We start from the raw sequence: 16,798 nt of genomic DNA, 5'->3' as shown, positions 1-16,798 counted from the left end.
GACACTTGAATCAAGCGCCCTCGAGCGCATCCTTCTCTTCCCATCTGATGTTTGCTTGTGTCTTTTTCCGGACATGAGCGGCTCCTCTGTTTGACCTGATGATTTCTGTATCAGATCTTGATTGGCAGACGGCCACTGACTTGACATTCACGCAGTCCTGAATGGAGTGAAACGAGACACTTGAATACATGCTGCTCTTTTCTCTGCCATGTAAAGTTTGGAGTACCCTCTGATCCTTTCAGCTCAGGGCCTTTCTGTGCCCCAGTTGCTGGGCCTTTTTCCGCTTCGCCGCTCTCTCCGTCTCCCTCTTTTCTCTCTGATTTTATTTGTCGCTGCCGTCCGTCCTCGCAGCATTTGTCATTCCTCCACCTCTCTCATCTGTCCTCCACTTTCTTCCATCTCCTCCTGCTTCTCCGCCATGACCAGCTCTCTCTTTCTGGCTGTGTTCCCTGAACCCTCTCACCCACTGAGTGCAGCATGCCTGTAAAGGTTGATGCTAATAATACTGAGGTCTCACTCCCAGCCCTCCACTGCTGCTGCACTTGTAAATACTTAAGTATTATTATATTATTACTGTTGTAAATACAGTACCGTCCTTCCAAACCAGTTGGTAAACATCTTAATTAAACCGGTGATTGCTGGAGGCCTCAGGCAGCTGCGGTTCCCACTGTGAAACTGAAACATAGACATGTTGAACTTGGATGTTTGACAGTGTTTAGGTTTCTTTTGTTCCTTTTTTAGATTCAAGAGTTTTTGATTCTACACACACGTCAGTAAGACTTTTCAAAATGATTGCAATAAAAATATAAAGAGACAGAATAAAAGCACATAATGTTTTTTTCCTCCTCAGTCTAGAAACATCAGTATCACCCTTTATTAGCTTTACTGGTCAAACTGTGGCTTTCCTCTAATGACAACCGATGGATCAATGGGATCAATAGAGCCTCGGGGGAGCTCAGTGTCTGACAGCTGATGAGATCTCAAAGGATTCAGCTCTAACCCGGGCGCTGTAATAGGATGACCCATGACCCTGAGCCTCACAACCAGGAAATATTGACGACCAGTTCCATCGCTCCAAACAGGAAGAGAAACTAGCCGAGCTGAACGAGAGGAAAGGTTCACTTGCACATAATTGCAGTTTGTTTAAGTGAAGACGTAGGTTAACCTTTTGGTTCAGTGGCTCCTTAGATATTTAAGAATCGAACCAGCAATGCTTGAAAAATGGCTTCAATGTTGAATTGACTGTCAGAATATTTGGCAATTAATTTTCTTTTGATCGACTAATGATTGCAGCTCTAATTGTAATGCTGTTCTGTCGCATCAAAATAAAAATTTATCAAAATATTGTAGCTTCTGCAATTTGGAAAAATGATTGGCCATATTTCAGTTTCTATAATATTTGAATTAACTGCAGCCTTACAAAATGCCATTGTTGGTTTATTGGACCACTTTTATTCTGAAATAAAAACGGACAAAGACACGAGAGGTTTCTGATGATGTGGAGAACCAGATTACGTCTTTGATTATCTTTTACAACTCGCCTCTTTGAGTTGAAATATCATAAAGCTTAAAGTGAAAGTGTTGAATGGAGCTACCGCTGCACTGTCTCTGAATACTCACCCAGGAAGACACTTCAACAACCAAAACATCCAGTCTGATCCGTGACGCTCCTGACGTGGAGGTGAGGAGCAGCAGCCGGCTGACTGAGCGCTGTAATGGTCTCTGGTGCTGTGTAAATATTTACAGGAGGATTCTGGGAGTTGAAGGGCAGTTTAAAGAAGGAATCACATCGCTCTTGATTATTTACTCCGCAGCTTTGCAGAGGATTCCCTTCAGATGGTTCACATGGTGCCTTCTGGGTATTTCAGCTTCACAGTTGAGGCATCTATCTGTTCAGTTTAGATGAGAGTAAGTGGCTACTATTTTGATAATCGAATAAGTCATGTCTCCACGCAAAGATCTCAAATATCCCAATGTGGCAGCTCCTCAATTGAAACACATCAGTATGGATATAAATTTGTAAAAGGCCAATATGAGCCGATAATACAGGCCAACCGATATACAAGTCGGGCTCTGCTACAGTACTTACTTATTTTACCTTCTTCATCTTCGTTTTTATCTTCACCTTCTTCTTCATTTTCTTCTTCACCTTCTTCTTCTTCGTCCTCTTCTTCGTCTTCTTCTGTCTTTTTCTTCATGAACCAAGCCCACTTTAGAAACTAACTGAAACTAACTGTCCCCGTTTCTCTCTCTCTCGACTCGTGCACACACATGCACACGTACACATGCACATACACATACACACACACACACACACACACACACACGTACACACGCACACACACGTACACATGCACACACACACACACACACACCTTTCCTCCGTGGTGTGTTTACATTGGCCTGCTCACAGTCAGCCATCAGCATCAACAGCTGCCTCAGTCTACTCAGGATTCACCATCAATCTTCATGCTCTGCACTCTGTGTGTGTGCGTGCGTGCGTGCGTGCGTTAGACTCTCCAAACTCCATGTCCTTCTTTGGCAAAGCCTCTTCCAACACCTTCCTGTGTTTCGTCCCTGTTTGTCTCTGCTGTCTGTTCTCCACTCTCTTACACTGTGGCTCTTTGTCTTTCTCTCGCCTCCACATTTAATTTAAATGTCTCTCTCGCTCTTTCTCTCGCTCTGTTATTAAATATTCCTCCCTCACCAGCCTTCTGCTGTTGATAGATATGAATCATGACTCTTCAGAATAAAATCTTCCAAATCTGTTTTATTCATTGCAGTTAACATGGTGAAAGAGAGCAGCTTAAGATGTGCGGCCTCAATGATTGACTGAAACCTGCTTCAACCACCAGATACTTCATCTCCATGTGGAGTCTTTCCTGCAGACTCGTCGCTGATTGATTCACCCTCTCGTGCTCTGAATACTGCGTTTCTGTCTGTGTGAGCCACTTTCTCAATGTCTCTCTCAGCACCACTCACGGTCAGTGAGTTTGGTCTCCGTGCAGCTGCTGTCCTGCAGCCAAGTGGGTTTTGGTCGGGTATTATTTGACCATTGGATTACTGCGGGTGGTCATCTGGTTGTGGTCGGAATGATTAAGCGCAGGTTTGACGAGGCTAATGTTACTGAGCTGAACTCAACCGATGCCAGCTTCGGCTGGGAGCAGCAGTTTGGATAACACTGGAATTTATAGCTGCTTTATCCCATTTACTAATCCGATGGATCTCATGGGACGATCCCTCCAGGTGTTTTATAGTGAGCACCCATCTGGAAACCTGCCGATCGAACCACCATGTAACGAATGGTCGATGTTTGGCTACAAGGCTGCAGAAGCCGCACAGTGAACGCATTTCATTTTAATGTTATTCTAATTGGCACTGATGTCAGCGTTTACTCTCTATTATCATGACTGTGTTTTTTGTTCTTCATAACAATGTTACTGTGTTTTGAACAATCTCTGGCACAAGAATTTTCTTCAGGATTCATAAAGTTCTGTCTTGTTCTTATCTCTAGCAGCTTGTAACGTGTAACTCACGTGCACAAACATGTACACGTGGCCAGCCCGGCTACCGAAACAAGGGGTTAAGCTTTTGATTTCAGTGGTGTCACACCTGCTGTGTGTCGCCACATGGGAATGATGTAAACTTTCACCTAAATGTCAGCATCCAATCCTTTTGAGTGAAAAGTTACGATGCTGCTGTTTTGTTTACAGCCAACGTGCATCACAGCCACTTCTACAGAGCTTTTTTTTCTGCCTCAACTTTATTGGCTCATGGTGTTCACAAAGGAAATATGAATGCTCTAGAAAGTTAAAGTCAAGTTGTTTTTTATTTTCTATATAAAGTCCTGTGCAGATGTGTCCTTAATGTCTCTGTGCCCCATGATAAATGCAATATTGTTCTTCTCTTTGTTTTCTGGCCGTAGCCGTTATGCTGCGTTCACATGCTGTTGGGATAGTTTGCCATCTTGGGCTTCCGATTCATCTGCTGAGCAGCGTTTTGTTTACATTCTCTCGCAAGTCAAAGCCAGAAGATGAATGATAAACATTAGAGGCTGCAGCTGCGCCGCTGAAGAATTCAGCACTCAGTCGAGGCTCTCGAGTTAGATTATCCACACAAGGCTTTTCTTTAGCATCATACAGGAGCTCAGCTGAGGCCTAGTAAGTAAACGGTGATACCTGGTCTGGCTGTGATCCACATTTGAACATTTTGCTGTGATCGGACTCCCTCCGACCACCTCAGAGGACTCCATCTCCCATCGCCATCTGTCTGTTGTAACCTGAGAGCAGCTGGGCCTGCTGCAGCGCTGAGTGGTGGTGGAGTCAGGCAGGCGGCTCACAGCGGTCAGGGGGCGAGTGGTGGGGGGGGTTCAGGGTCCACAGCATGGCCTCCTGAACCACAGAGCAGGTCCTGGGGATGAGGGCGAGGCTGGGGCTCGGTGGTGATGCTGCAGAGAGAAGCACCATTAAAGCCTTTTTATAACCATAAATACGTGCTCGCTCTCTCATTATCTGTTGTTTGATGTCAGCAGACGCACTTACAGCAGATGTTTTGGACGTGAACATTTCTGTGAATGACAGCCGGCAGAGATCTTTGGCTTGAACTGTTAACGAGTTAGAATAGTTTTGGTTATTTTACTATAAAGGCGTCTGTCTGCGGTCCTCTCACTGGTTTGAGGTGATGTCATGTATTTCAGATTCAAGCAATGTTTGGATCTGTATCTGATGATGGTCTGACTAAGCAGAGCTACAATGATTAATGGATAGAAAGAAAATTAATTGCCAACTATTTTTAAAATGAATATAATTGATTTGCTGGTTCCAGCGTTCTTAAATGTGAGAATGTGTTGCTTTTCTTTGTCATTCATGACAGTAAATGAAATGTGTTTGGGTTTTGGACTGTTGGTTGAACAAAAGAAGTGAACTTGAAGACGTCGCTTTGGGAAAATTGTGATGAGGTTTTGTTTTTTTTCACATTTTATAGACTTAATGGATTAATTGTGAGAATATTTGGCAGGTTGTTCAATCATGAAAATAATTGTTGGTAGCAGCCCTTTTAATAAGTAATGCCTATTAAATATTTAACTTTATTGTTGCTTATTTAATCATGAATAATTAAATCTTGAAAACACATGTTCAGGGGTTTTAAAACAGCAATGTCTCCTTGTCATTCCTCATCACAAGTTGTCTTAATTAGTCGTGAGCACTTCAGCTGAAGAGAGATTTTTCCTTCTTGGATCGGCTCATTTCAATGATTTTTAGAGTCTAGGAGAAAAAATATGCTCAATTTTATTAGAGAAATTCAAAAATTGGAGAAAGTTCAGTTGCAGTGTATCACACGGGCACTTTCATTGGCATTAATGATGAGCAGGTTTTGAAACATGGTGATTGTGATGAAAAACTGATCCTGGTTTTAAAATATATGAAGTGTATAAAGACCTCCAGCTTAACTTGGTGATACAAATTTTATGGTTTATGATCCAATAAGACACAAAATCAAACTTTGTGATCTTTACACAGAAGAAGTTGAATAATATTTTCTCTCCTCTTCTTTTTTCTCCAGGCTCAGAGGAAGGAGGTGTTCCTCCAAGAGCGATACGGCCACTACAGCCTAACGGACCCCTTCCTGGCACTTCAGAGAGACTTTGAGTGCGGGGTTCCCGGAGGAGATAAGGAGCGGCGGCCCCTGGGCTCCAGCCCCATCTCTGTCCTGGAAGCCGTCATGGCCCACTGCAGGAAGATGCAGGAACGCATGTCAGCCCAGCTGGCCGCCGCCGAGAGCCGCCAGAAGAGGGTAAGACACAGGAGGGGGAGGAGGGTTTCTGATGGTGGATAATGTTCAAAAGAAGGAAGGCAAACAAGTGTAGTGAGCAGCAGTTAACGGTTATGCTGCCCCCTGCTGTTTTGGAGTTACCTTTTAAATTCTGGCTTTAATCGGAAAATTTTATATTCAGAATCAGGTGTAATTCAGAATATCCAAAACAAGACATGCTGTTTACATGACTTGTATTCATTCAGAATATGATAATATTATGAATAATAGTGGAAAACTAGTGGGCATGTAAGTGTAGTCAATAGGAATCCATTAACCAGTTGTTGAGATTTTCACTCTTTTCTTTACAGCCGGAGAAAACCGTACGCTTGTCTGTGTGTATTAATGTTTGTTTGTGGTGTTTTTCATGGACATTATTTCACTATGGGAGACAGCAATACGTGTGTGTGTGTGTGTGTGTGTGTGTGTGTGTGTGTGTACTTAATTCCTATTTTCTGGTGTGACATTTCTATTTTTGATTGTCGACTGTGTGTGTACACGAGTGTGTGTTTGTTCCAGGTCTCTTTAGGATTATGTGGCCATGATTAACTGGGTAGCCAGATGTCTGCTATGGCCTCGTCCCATTTCTCTCTCCCTCTCTCCTACTCTCTCTATCTCTTTGTGTGTGTGTGTGTGTTGTGTGTATGTGTATGTGTGTGTGTGTGTGTTGAGGAATATGAATGTGTGAAAGTGTTTGGATGAGACACTGGCAGAATGAATGTGGGTGAGTAATAGAAAAGAAAATACTGTGTGTGTGCGTGTTCTGTCCCTGAACTGTAATAATAACAGAGATGATACAGTTTTGAGCCAAATGGAACTTTTAACCGCACACACACACACACACACACACACACACACACACACACACACACAGATGAGGAGGAGGAGGTATGGAAGAATGAAGGAGTGGAAGGAAGGGAGAGGTAGGAAGTGGCTGCTTTGACAGGAAAGCTGGTTAAAGAGATTTTGGTTTGTGGTTTAGTGTGTGTTTGCTCTCCTGCATTAAATGTGAATGTACACTATCTCAGCTTTTATTTCAGTGTGCTCTGACCTGATTGTGACCCTCATAACATGGTGTCCATAACAGCATGTGTTTGTTACGTTTAGCATTTTAACATTCCTGTTTGATTTAACAAAACATGCCCAATGCAACAATAGTGAGTAAACCATTCTGAATGTTATTGGAGGAATGGTGCAGTTCTGTGTTCAGGTGTTCAAACCAGAACAATTGTTCTGATAGAGACACTGTGGATATGGAAGGAACCGAACTGCAGCATGACACTTGTCAGGATGATCTCAGCAGTATCTGCATCAGTCACAGGTTTCCCCTGATTTGCTGGTGCATGATTAATGGTGTTGTGGGTGGCGTGCTACAAAAGTAACATGTTACATTTGTATATTACTTAAAGCAGCAATAGACTAATCCTTTTTTAATAGGATTTGCCGTTATATTGTTCAGTGTTTCCCACATGTATATTTTACCTGGGCGGGCCGCCCAGGTATATTAACCGCCACCCAAGCATATTTGGCAGCACATCTTAGCATTTTATAGGCTGCTTTTCTTTTTTTTTTTAATCCATCTGCGAGATGGATGCCATCCACGATCTGCCCTCGCTCTTCCCCCCACATCTACTGTCAATCACACATGCTTTGCAGAGGGAAACACACTGACTGGTATTACATCCCTCCTATAAACGCACTGATTATGATGCAGCCTCTCCCGTTTAATGTAGGCCGACTAATGTCGATGTTTTGTACAAACTTGTAAGTACACCTGGTGGTTGCGAGGTCGTCCGGTGCACGTTGGTTTTATTTGGCTACATAATTAACAACAAGCTTCCTCTACATGCAGCACATCTGCTGTTATGACAACTGAATCGCAGGTGAAAAGAAATCACAAAACATGAGGTGTGTTTTTTGGACGACAGAAAGGAGAGGCAGGCTAGTGTGCATAGATTAACTTGAGCAATTAAAGCAACACTATGTAGGACTAATGCAGGCAAAATGTTGAAACTATTCTGAAGAAAGTTGTTTCTTTGAGTCTCATTCTCAGGTTGTCAAATGGTTAGATCAGTTAGATTTGCCAAAATTCAGTCGTTGAGATCATTTAAGAGAAACCAAAGAATAATTCATTCACACTTTCCAGCACCTTAAGCAAAAGAGACAGATGGAAGTGATGACTCCACTAACTTTGAAGCGGTCATAAAGTCTGAATTTGTGTCTATTCCTTTATAATTTATAGTCCTTTAGTCTGTAAGGATGAACTGATCAAAAGAGGCAAAAAGGGTTTTGCATAAAATTAATCAAAGTTGTGAATATTGTCCATCGCTCACCGTCTGCAAGCTTCGTGCGTAACACAAACATAGCTTCTTCTGACAGGAGATATATTTTCCATATTTCTTTATTCAGATGTATCTGCATCACCTTGGACATAGCCTGAAATGACTGGTATGTACAGCATGTTGTTTTGAGTTATTCGGGGTTCTTATCACAAATGTTTGTTTAAAAAGGTCCAGATTTCAGCTGAAACCTGCTCCGCTCCTCTACAATCACTCTCGATGCTGATCAGAAACATGGCAATGCAAGACGACTTTGACCTTCAGAGATTTGCTTCACTTGACCCTAAAAATGTGTGTAAACAGAGCGGCAGCAACCGCAAAACAACCGTTTGCCCTCTTTAGCACAGAATAAATCACCATGTCACCACTGATTACACAGTTGTACCTAAACTGTCAACAGCATGTACGAGGCAGTCAGGCAGGGATAATGGTTTTGTTGGAACCCTGAAAGTGACCAATGTCACAACAACAACAACAACAACACTGCTAAAGACACAGGCTCTGTGCACTCAGAGGGATCTTCTGGTTGCCGGGTAGAGTAAATTTCACCGGCATTGTCCGTGCTATCTTTATCCCCTCCATCCCGTTTCCACTCTTGACGTTCTCCTGTGAGTAAGTTGTTGAATTATCCATGAGGTCTTAGGCAGGCTGAAGGCAGGCAGGCGGTTATATGTAATACACTGTGAATTGGTTTATGGGCATAATGAAGACGCCCCCACCCCCTCGTGTCCTCCTCTATGAATCAAGAAAAGTGATGAAGAAACACTGTTTTTGTGGGTTAACACGCTGCCAGAGTGCTGTAGATGTTGCACGGCTGAATTTGGAGGCAAGGTCACGACCGCCGGTGCTGAAATTCCTTCATCTTAAAATAGTCCCCTGGCCTCCTCCTTCGCTTCCTTCTTCTCTCATCCACAATTCTTCACAGTCGCTGAATTGGCTGCGTTATTCTGCCGCAATGCTCGCTGATACCTCGGCGCTGCAGCTTTTCAGGTGTAAGGATACACCTCGAAGGAAAGATTCAACTTGTAAGCTTTATGTAAATATTTTATTAAGCGGTAGAGGATCTCAGGTCCAGGGAGCAGCGAGTCCAACTGAGGTGCCTGCGAGGTATCTCCACGAAAATGAGTTCCAGTTTAATTTCATTATTATTTCACGCTGTGGATGATGGCAGAATGAGCTGAGGTTTAACACACTCTGCTGTGGTTGTCATTACAGGAGGAAAGGTGAACCACTCTATTGTATTACATTGATCAAACAAAGAAAATATATATTGTAGGGATGTCTATTGGTGCTTTAACAAAATATTAACAATTTACCGGCACCAAGATGTCATTTGCTTCGCAGGAGCCTTTGCAGGTGGTTTGAGAATGACATGATTTACTTTTGTCTCAATTGTGCATGTTTAGCAACTTCAAAAGCAGCACAATCCTTTCATGAATGTGAAGAATTTTTTTATTCTTTGATTCAGTGGCAGTCTTCTTCAGGGACTCTTGCCACATAGGAAAAATTGCAGGGTCATCCAGCAAAAGAGCTGATCCCTTCTTAGATTACACCACAGATGAGTTCAACACCATCCAGCAGAAAAGACCATGTAGAATACTAAGTTAACAGTTTACCTCACAAATGTCGGGATGGAGTAGGAATGACCACTGCTGTGAAAACTTCCAAGGCTTGTAAAGTCCTTCCTCAAAGAAATGAAATGGGTCTTGTGCTGGCCTAATGGAGAGCCTTAGATTAAGGGACATCTAAAGCTTTAGTGTTTGCTATGTCAGATCCCCGTCTCGGATTGAAAAGGGGAGAAACATTCCTGTCTGCAGTTACTCTTCAGAGGAAGCTGTGTAGCTGCTTTCGTTTGTAGATAACTTGTTGTATTTCACAGCTCCGGTTGTGGATGTTTGGAACTATATGAATGTGAAGCAGATGCTTAAAAAGAGACTTCATGCACTTTCCTGATGAAATAAAAATGTTTTTATGTGGCGCTCTTGATGGCTTATAACGGTGCACACTTTCAGACAATCTCTCCTGGAAGACATTCAAAGTGTTGTGCTTGAAATAGAGAGAGAAGTTCAAACTATGCTTACTTTCTCACCTCCACACGCAAACTACTCGGTGTGTCAGATGTCAGATTGTCGATTTTGGATGGTTGAAGAAATGATTGGACTCAGCTACTCCAATTCCAAAATCATGAGTCTGGTCCCTTTAGGTTAGAGGTTGAAAGATGTTCAAAGCTTTTCCAGCAGTGCATTTGGATCATAGTGTGCATCAGTGGTGACATTTGCTCCTGTATATTTTAAACTTGTCTTAATCCTGCCTGGTTTCACTCTACACTGCACAGTGTACCACAACCTTTACAGCATCCCTAAATGTGTTCCTGCAAGGCATTAGGCTGACTTACAACAGACATAATCCTCACCCAATTAGCAGCTAGTTGTAGCACCTCCTTTTGAGTAACGACTGGTGTTCCCTTGGCGCTCCCCAAGAGCTTATTAACCCCTCGCTCCTCCTCAGCATCAGCTGCTGCTGATATGCACTTTCTGATGGTGCTGGAAGAGGGGGAAGCGGGGGAGTGGAGGAGCCGAGGGAGGGACGTCTCGTTTGGGACAGGGGTGACGGGGTGTCGCCTCTTTTGTTTGAGGCTTGTTAGAGCGACAGGGTCTTGGCAATTGGGTTGAGAGCCCCGGTTAAGCCTCGTTACCCTCTGTGAAGCCGGCTCTGAGCTAACAATAGCAGCAGCGCTCCAGATATAGAAGCCCGGGCTTTGACAAGTCATCGAAATTCAACCGTATGCAGAGACTCTGTGCCTCTGTGAAAGGATAAATTAGACTCTTTACCCAAGCCAACGCATGGATTAATAAAGTGTCTATTTGTTTTAACTGTCTGCTTATCCATCTTCCTTGCCTGTTTGTTTAATCAAGCTTTTTGTGTCTGGCTCATTTGATTAATCTCGCTTGTCTATGTGCTTCTGGAGAAAATTGTTCCGCCTCATTTTAGCTTCAAATGGCTCAGTATTCACTCCAGAATGAAAACGGTTTCATTTTCTATCTAATACTCAATTACAGACTAAATTGAAAGTCTGTGTTTGTAGCCAAAGTTTTTTGTGTTTGTTCTGGTGATTGATGATATTTTCAGGATCCGCCTGACGCCCAGTGCGCTAAGACTCGCAGTGTGTCACAGGTTGCTGGTGAGACGGGTGGTTGCGACTGAGGTGTGTGACATGTATGTGAGGGATGATGTATGTTTCGCATACATGTGAGGTTCATGGAGCTTGTACAACATGTAGTCTGTGTGGGTGGTGGTTTGATTGGTTGCAGATGATCAGATTAAAAGGAGAGGAAAAGATGTCAGTGGTTGATAGCGACACTCATTTGTTAATTCTTTAACTGAAGATGATTTATTTGTATCTGACCAAATGTCATGCTGAAGCTAATAGTTATTTAATTGTCAATTTTTTTATTTTTTTTTGTAGTTGGGAGTCTTTGCCGATAATTGGCATAAACAGTGAATCGATTATGACAATTGTTGACCATTGAGCGATTAATTGACAAAACATTTCATCACTAGATTAAAGGCTGTGTGTTTGTGCAGCTCTACTAAGCCCATCTAAGATAACTCAAACCCATGTTATGATCTCTTGGTACCCTTTTTTTGTGTGTTAGATGTTTGCGTTGTTCTCTGCAACTGTCTCCTGACTTTGTGTGAATTTTTCTTCCAGCTGGAGATGGAGAAGCTGCAGCTCCAGAGTCTGGAGCAGGAGCACCGCAAGCTGACGGCGCAGCTGAAGGACGAGCGGGAGAAGAACAAGCACATCGTCATGATGTTGGTGCGCGAGTGCAAGCAGCTTGCCACGCGGGTGGTGGAGGAGTCGCAGCGCTTTGACGAGCTCCAGGCTCGCCTCGATGAGGAGAGTCGCACCTCTGGCCGGCTGCAGGAGGAGTTGACTACAGAGCGGCAGCGTAGCCAACAGATGGAGGCCAAGATGGAAAAGCAGCTGTCGGAGTTTGACACAGAGCGGGAACAGCTGCGTGCCAGGCTGGGCCGCGAGGAGACCGAGAGCCACAGTCTGCGGCAGCAGGTGGAGCAGCTCAGGACTGAACAGGGCGATGGGAAGGATGGCGCTGCTGTCGCCCAGCCTGCTGCTGGAGCAGAACCTGCTGCTGCCACCAGCCCACCACCCAAACCTAAAGCTGTGACATCTGTTTCTGTAGCCACAGAGCCCATCAGCTCTCGAACAGCGTCTTGCCAAACGGACCTGCCCCCTACTGAGGTGGAGGGTCCTAAGAAGACCCCCCTCACTATACCCGTCAAACCGACCCCAGCCAACTATGTGGGTCTGAGTCTGCCAAAGACGACTGGCCGTGGGATCGTCCACAGCAGCTCAGGAGGACTGGCACAGACAGAGAATGGCTCAGAGGGCCAGGTCCCTCACGGCGTACCCAGCGGAGTCAGCCCTCGTGTCCAGGCAGCCCGCTACAAGTTCCAGGAACAGGACCAAAATGGCACGGCATCCCAGAGTCCCCCAGCCCGTGACCTCTCCCCCACCAACCGGGACAACTTTGCCGCCAAGCAGCAAGCACGCCACACTGTCACACAGGTCCTTTCGCGCTTCACCAGCCCTCCCGCAGGAGGTGCCGGACCCCTGCGTCCAGGCCTGCCCCACTCTGCCTCAGAGGGAGGCCCTTTTCCCGGCCGCCTGAGCCATCCCATCGGCATCAAGTCGCCCACGGTGGCCAGGATCGACCGGGGAAACCCTCCCCCTATCCCTCCCAAAAAGCCAGGGCTTTCCCAGACCCCCTCTCCTCCTCACCCATCCATCAAGGGGGTGGGGGACAGCAGCCGCTCCCCTGGGGTGGGGCTAAAACCAGCCACGCCCCAGCTGCCGCCCAAACCCGCCCTGGACCTGGTCCCAGCCCTGGCGGCCTCTCAGGTGGGTGCCTGCTCCCCCTCCCGCTCCCCGGGGCCTGGCCGGGGCCCTCAGCGGCAGCCGGCAGCAGCATGCGTAGAGTGCCCCCCCGTCATCAGCCCTGCCACCACTGTCAGTAGCCCCTCCTCCATAAACCCCCCCTCCACCTCCTCCTCCATTAGTGCTCCATCCTCCCGTAGCTCCCGTGCCTCAGCAGGCAGCCCCCTGGCAACAGCATCAGGTAAAGGGGCTCCTCCATTCTCCATCTCCCTCCAGTGCTCCCCACTGCCTCTTTCCTTTGACTGTCTTTCCATGGCACTAGCCTAGCATAGCTTAGCATAGCAATCAGGTCACAGGGATCTGGTCTAACCACAGGAATGCAGCGCAGAATAGCACATGGGTCAGTTCAGTTTATGTCACTGACTCTGTCCCTCAACCCCAAATTACCTTGCAAGATCTGATGTCGCTCACTGCATCCTCTCTCTACTCGTCTGTCTCTCCCTGCCCTTAATATGTCCTCCCTCTGGGCACCTTCCATCTCCCATGTTGTCACATTAGCCCTGTCGTAATGAGTATCAACAGCGGGCAGTGACAACATGTCGCTAACATGTGCCTCAGAGACTCGAGGTTATCCATGTCAGGGTGAACTGAGGCAAAGCAGATGTTTCTCTCCTCTAGTGTACTCAGATTGGTTAGTCGGCCTTCCTACCAGTAACCCCCTGTCCTCTCTGAAGCTGATGCCAGAGGCTGCTCTCTCCTCCCCTTCCCTTTTCCATCCTCCAGTAGCATGCCATGTCCACTCCTCTACCACCTGCACTCTTCCTGTTTCAGCTTCTATTAACTCATCCCTCTGGCCTCCTGTCCATTCTGCTACCTGTCATTGACGGCTGTCTGTATGAAATGAAGTTGTTTTCATGTAAATGTTGGCGTTTATATTTATCTTGTGATGTGCTTTTAGTACAATGCTTGGTTGTACTGTGTAGTATGATTAAAGAGTAACAGAGTGTATTACAACTATGGTCCTATTTCCATAGTTTTGGCCATCGTTGGTGTTCTTACTATGAGTCTGTTCAAACCTGATAATAACATCCATCCTGAGTGATCTGATCAGATGTGGACAGTTTAGTCCATCGATCACATCTGGCGTTAACATGCATCTCAGCATGCATCACTTGTGATCCGATTTCACTTCCTCACTTGATATGCAAATAATCATTTGCATCCCTGGGACAAAAGTGCATGATGTTTTAACTCAAAGAAAGAAATAACTTAATGGAGAACATTTGCCGAATTTACAAGAAGGCCCAATTTTTCAAGGGAGTCTGGAAACTTTCTCCACGTCTGTTTACTGTATTTGTATAAATTTAACAGTTTTAGAAAATGTTGTATTCTTTCACAAATTATGCGTGAATGGTGAAGTCAGTTGAAAGAGTGTTCAAACAGCTGTTAAATGTTGGCACTTTAGACACGAAGTAGCAAAAAAAATTCCTGGTACAGCGATGCTGAAACAGAAGAAAGAAACTATTTAAAGTAGTTGCATTTAATGCTGAATTTGCAAGATGGTGCATATGATTAAGAATTTGTCATAGTCAGCATTTCCCTAAGTTTGTAAAGTTTCTACTAACTCAACAACTCACAAAATTGTGCAATTTTTTTGGGAGTCTGGGGATTTTCTCCACCGGTAACACAGAAGTAGACAAACTGTACAGCGATCTCACGACCAAGTGGCATTTTATACAAGGAAAGAAACAACTTAATGTTTGTTGCGGTCACATGCAGATCAGTCCACCTCTGAATGTGGTCTGAGTGTTCAGATGCACCCTCAAATGCACCCTCAGTCCATCCTGGGGTGTCCACACCTGTACTTTGAGCTGTACCCTTGTGATCAGATCACTCAGGATGGATGTTGATTCCAGGTCTGAACAGGGCCGAAGATCTCCCACTTCTCAGCAAGACAATTCCTGAGATCAGGGACCATGTCAACATCAAGAAACACAGGTGGTCAGATGGTCAGACAAGTTTGGACGAGAAAGCAAAGTCCATCAGAACTTTGTGCACATTGAACTGTTGGCTGCTGACTGTCTGATCGTCTGGCTGCTTGTGTTTATGCCCAGTTTGACTTCTTCAACCTCTCAAATATGGAAATTTCCTGCTTTTCTCTGTTTTATAGCATATCGAGCTTTGGGTTTGTACTTGTACATTTAAAGACATCGCATTGAATAGACCAAATGCTTAATCAATAGATCTAGAAAACATTTTAATATACAATGAAAATAATCTTTAGTTGCAGCCCTAAATAAAAACACTGGAGAGTAACACCATGTTTTTGTAATTAGTCACAATATTTAATTGCTCAGATCTGATTTGGCCATCTAAGAGGATTGTTATTGTACCCGGATCTCATGTAAAAATAGAGTTAACACCAGTGCTGGCAACCTTTCGGATTTCATTGCCTTTGCTTACAGCATCTCTCTCTTACAATCTGATGACTCTGTGATGTAGTTCTGGGAAATCCGGCTTTTTCCCCAGACATTTTTATCATAGTTTCAAAGCAGGTCCAAAGTCTCACCTGTCAGCAGCCTCATATGTTTTTTTAGCCTTTGCGCTTTTCTCCACCACCACCCCCTCAGACAGACAGTGCAGCCATGACGGCTGCCGTTATCATTATCTGTGTCCTTGAGATTCTCAGCTACACTTTTTCCTTAGTCCTTTAGTCTCTTTTGTATGTCTCTCTTCAGTCTGAGACACATTTCTGCCTTTTCCTATTACATTTTTGACCTTCAGAGTTCAGAACATGCATATATATCCAGGAGCATCTTTAGCCTTTAGCATGACACCTCTCAGTAGAGCCGAAGCTGTTTATGTAGCAGTTGTTGGGTTTAGTAATCAGGTCTTTGTTATGTTCTTGACTTTATCTGCTCGTCTGTTTGATGTGCTCACTCCTTTAAAACAATGCTGTGTTAACGCAACAGTATCCTTCAGAATAATGTATTATTTAATTTGTCCACTGTGTGAATATTGTGGATGAATGATTGGACTGAAAGATGAATGCTTTCCATCATCTCGCTCTTAATCAGATGTGATGACAGACTCTTTTGTCAGCAGCACATGTTGATTTAATTACAGACGTTTTATTAGAGAGAAAACCTCGGAAGAGCTTCGAATTTAAGTTTTATTTTCCGAGGCAGTTCAAATTCAACTTTCCATTTAAACGCAAACATGCTGGTGGGATAATCCTAATGAGCTGGTGGTGTGCAGAAAATCATTGTTCATTTTCTGTTCTTGATCTCAGAGTGTATGGAAACCCATTTCTGCCGGTTAAGGAAAGAAATTCCTGGCAACCTAGCCATGATTTACATGGCAGCTTTTACACACCTTAGGGTCGACAGGTGCGTAGGAGAAGACCAAAGGCCGGCAAAATCAGGAAAAAGACTCACTGTCTCCTTCACTTGCATTAAAATGTATTGACAACAACGTTTCAGTGCTTAGACCTTCATCAGGTTATCTGCTTCTAGATCTACATCTGTTCGATTTATTTTTGAATCTTAAAATCGAAGGTTGGAGTTTTGGTTAAACAGATGTTTCTGGCAGCAGATCTGAAGGGGAGAGAAAATCTCACTGGCTGAGTAAAGTGAGTGAAGCCTGAACCACGGTGTCGCTGGATGAGTTCCAGCTAAATCTGAAACAGAACCTCAGTGTGTCGCTTAACCTGTCTACCTGTTTTCTCCCATAATCCTCCAATAATCCT

The 16,798-nt window shown here is 44.4% G+C and overlaps 1 protein-coding gene across 2 annotated transcripts in view; it reads left to right on the top strand.

Annotated features, from left to right (window-relative positions):
- Nucleotides 1–16,798, top strand: part of cttnbp2 (cortactin binding protein 2) — an 87,956-nt gene that overhangs the window by 39,032 nt on the left and 32,126 nt on the right. For both annotated transcript variants that reach the window (XM_084364844.1, XM_084364845.1), the window contains exons 3-4: nucleotides 5,563–5,793; nucleotides 11,863–13,291. In XM_084364844.1, coding sequence (XP_084220970.1) covers nucleotides 5,563–5,793; nucleotides 11,863–13,291 — 1,660 coding nt within the window. The remainder of the gene's footprint in view (nucleotides 1–5,562; nucleotides 5,794–11,862; nucleotides 13,292–16,798) is intronic.

This window comes from Pagrus pagrus (assembly GCF_965226575.1).
Source record: "Pagrus pagrus genome assembly, chromosome: 10".
NCBI lineage: Eukaryota > Metazoa > Chordata > Actinopteri > Spariformes > Sparidae > Pagrus > Pagrus pagrus.
This window is presented reverse-complemented; position numbering and strand designations above follow the sequence as displayed.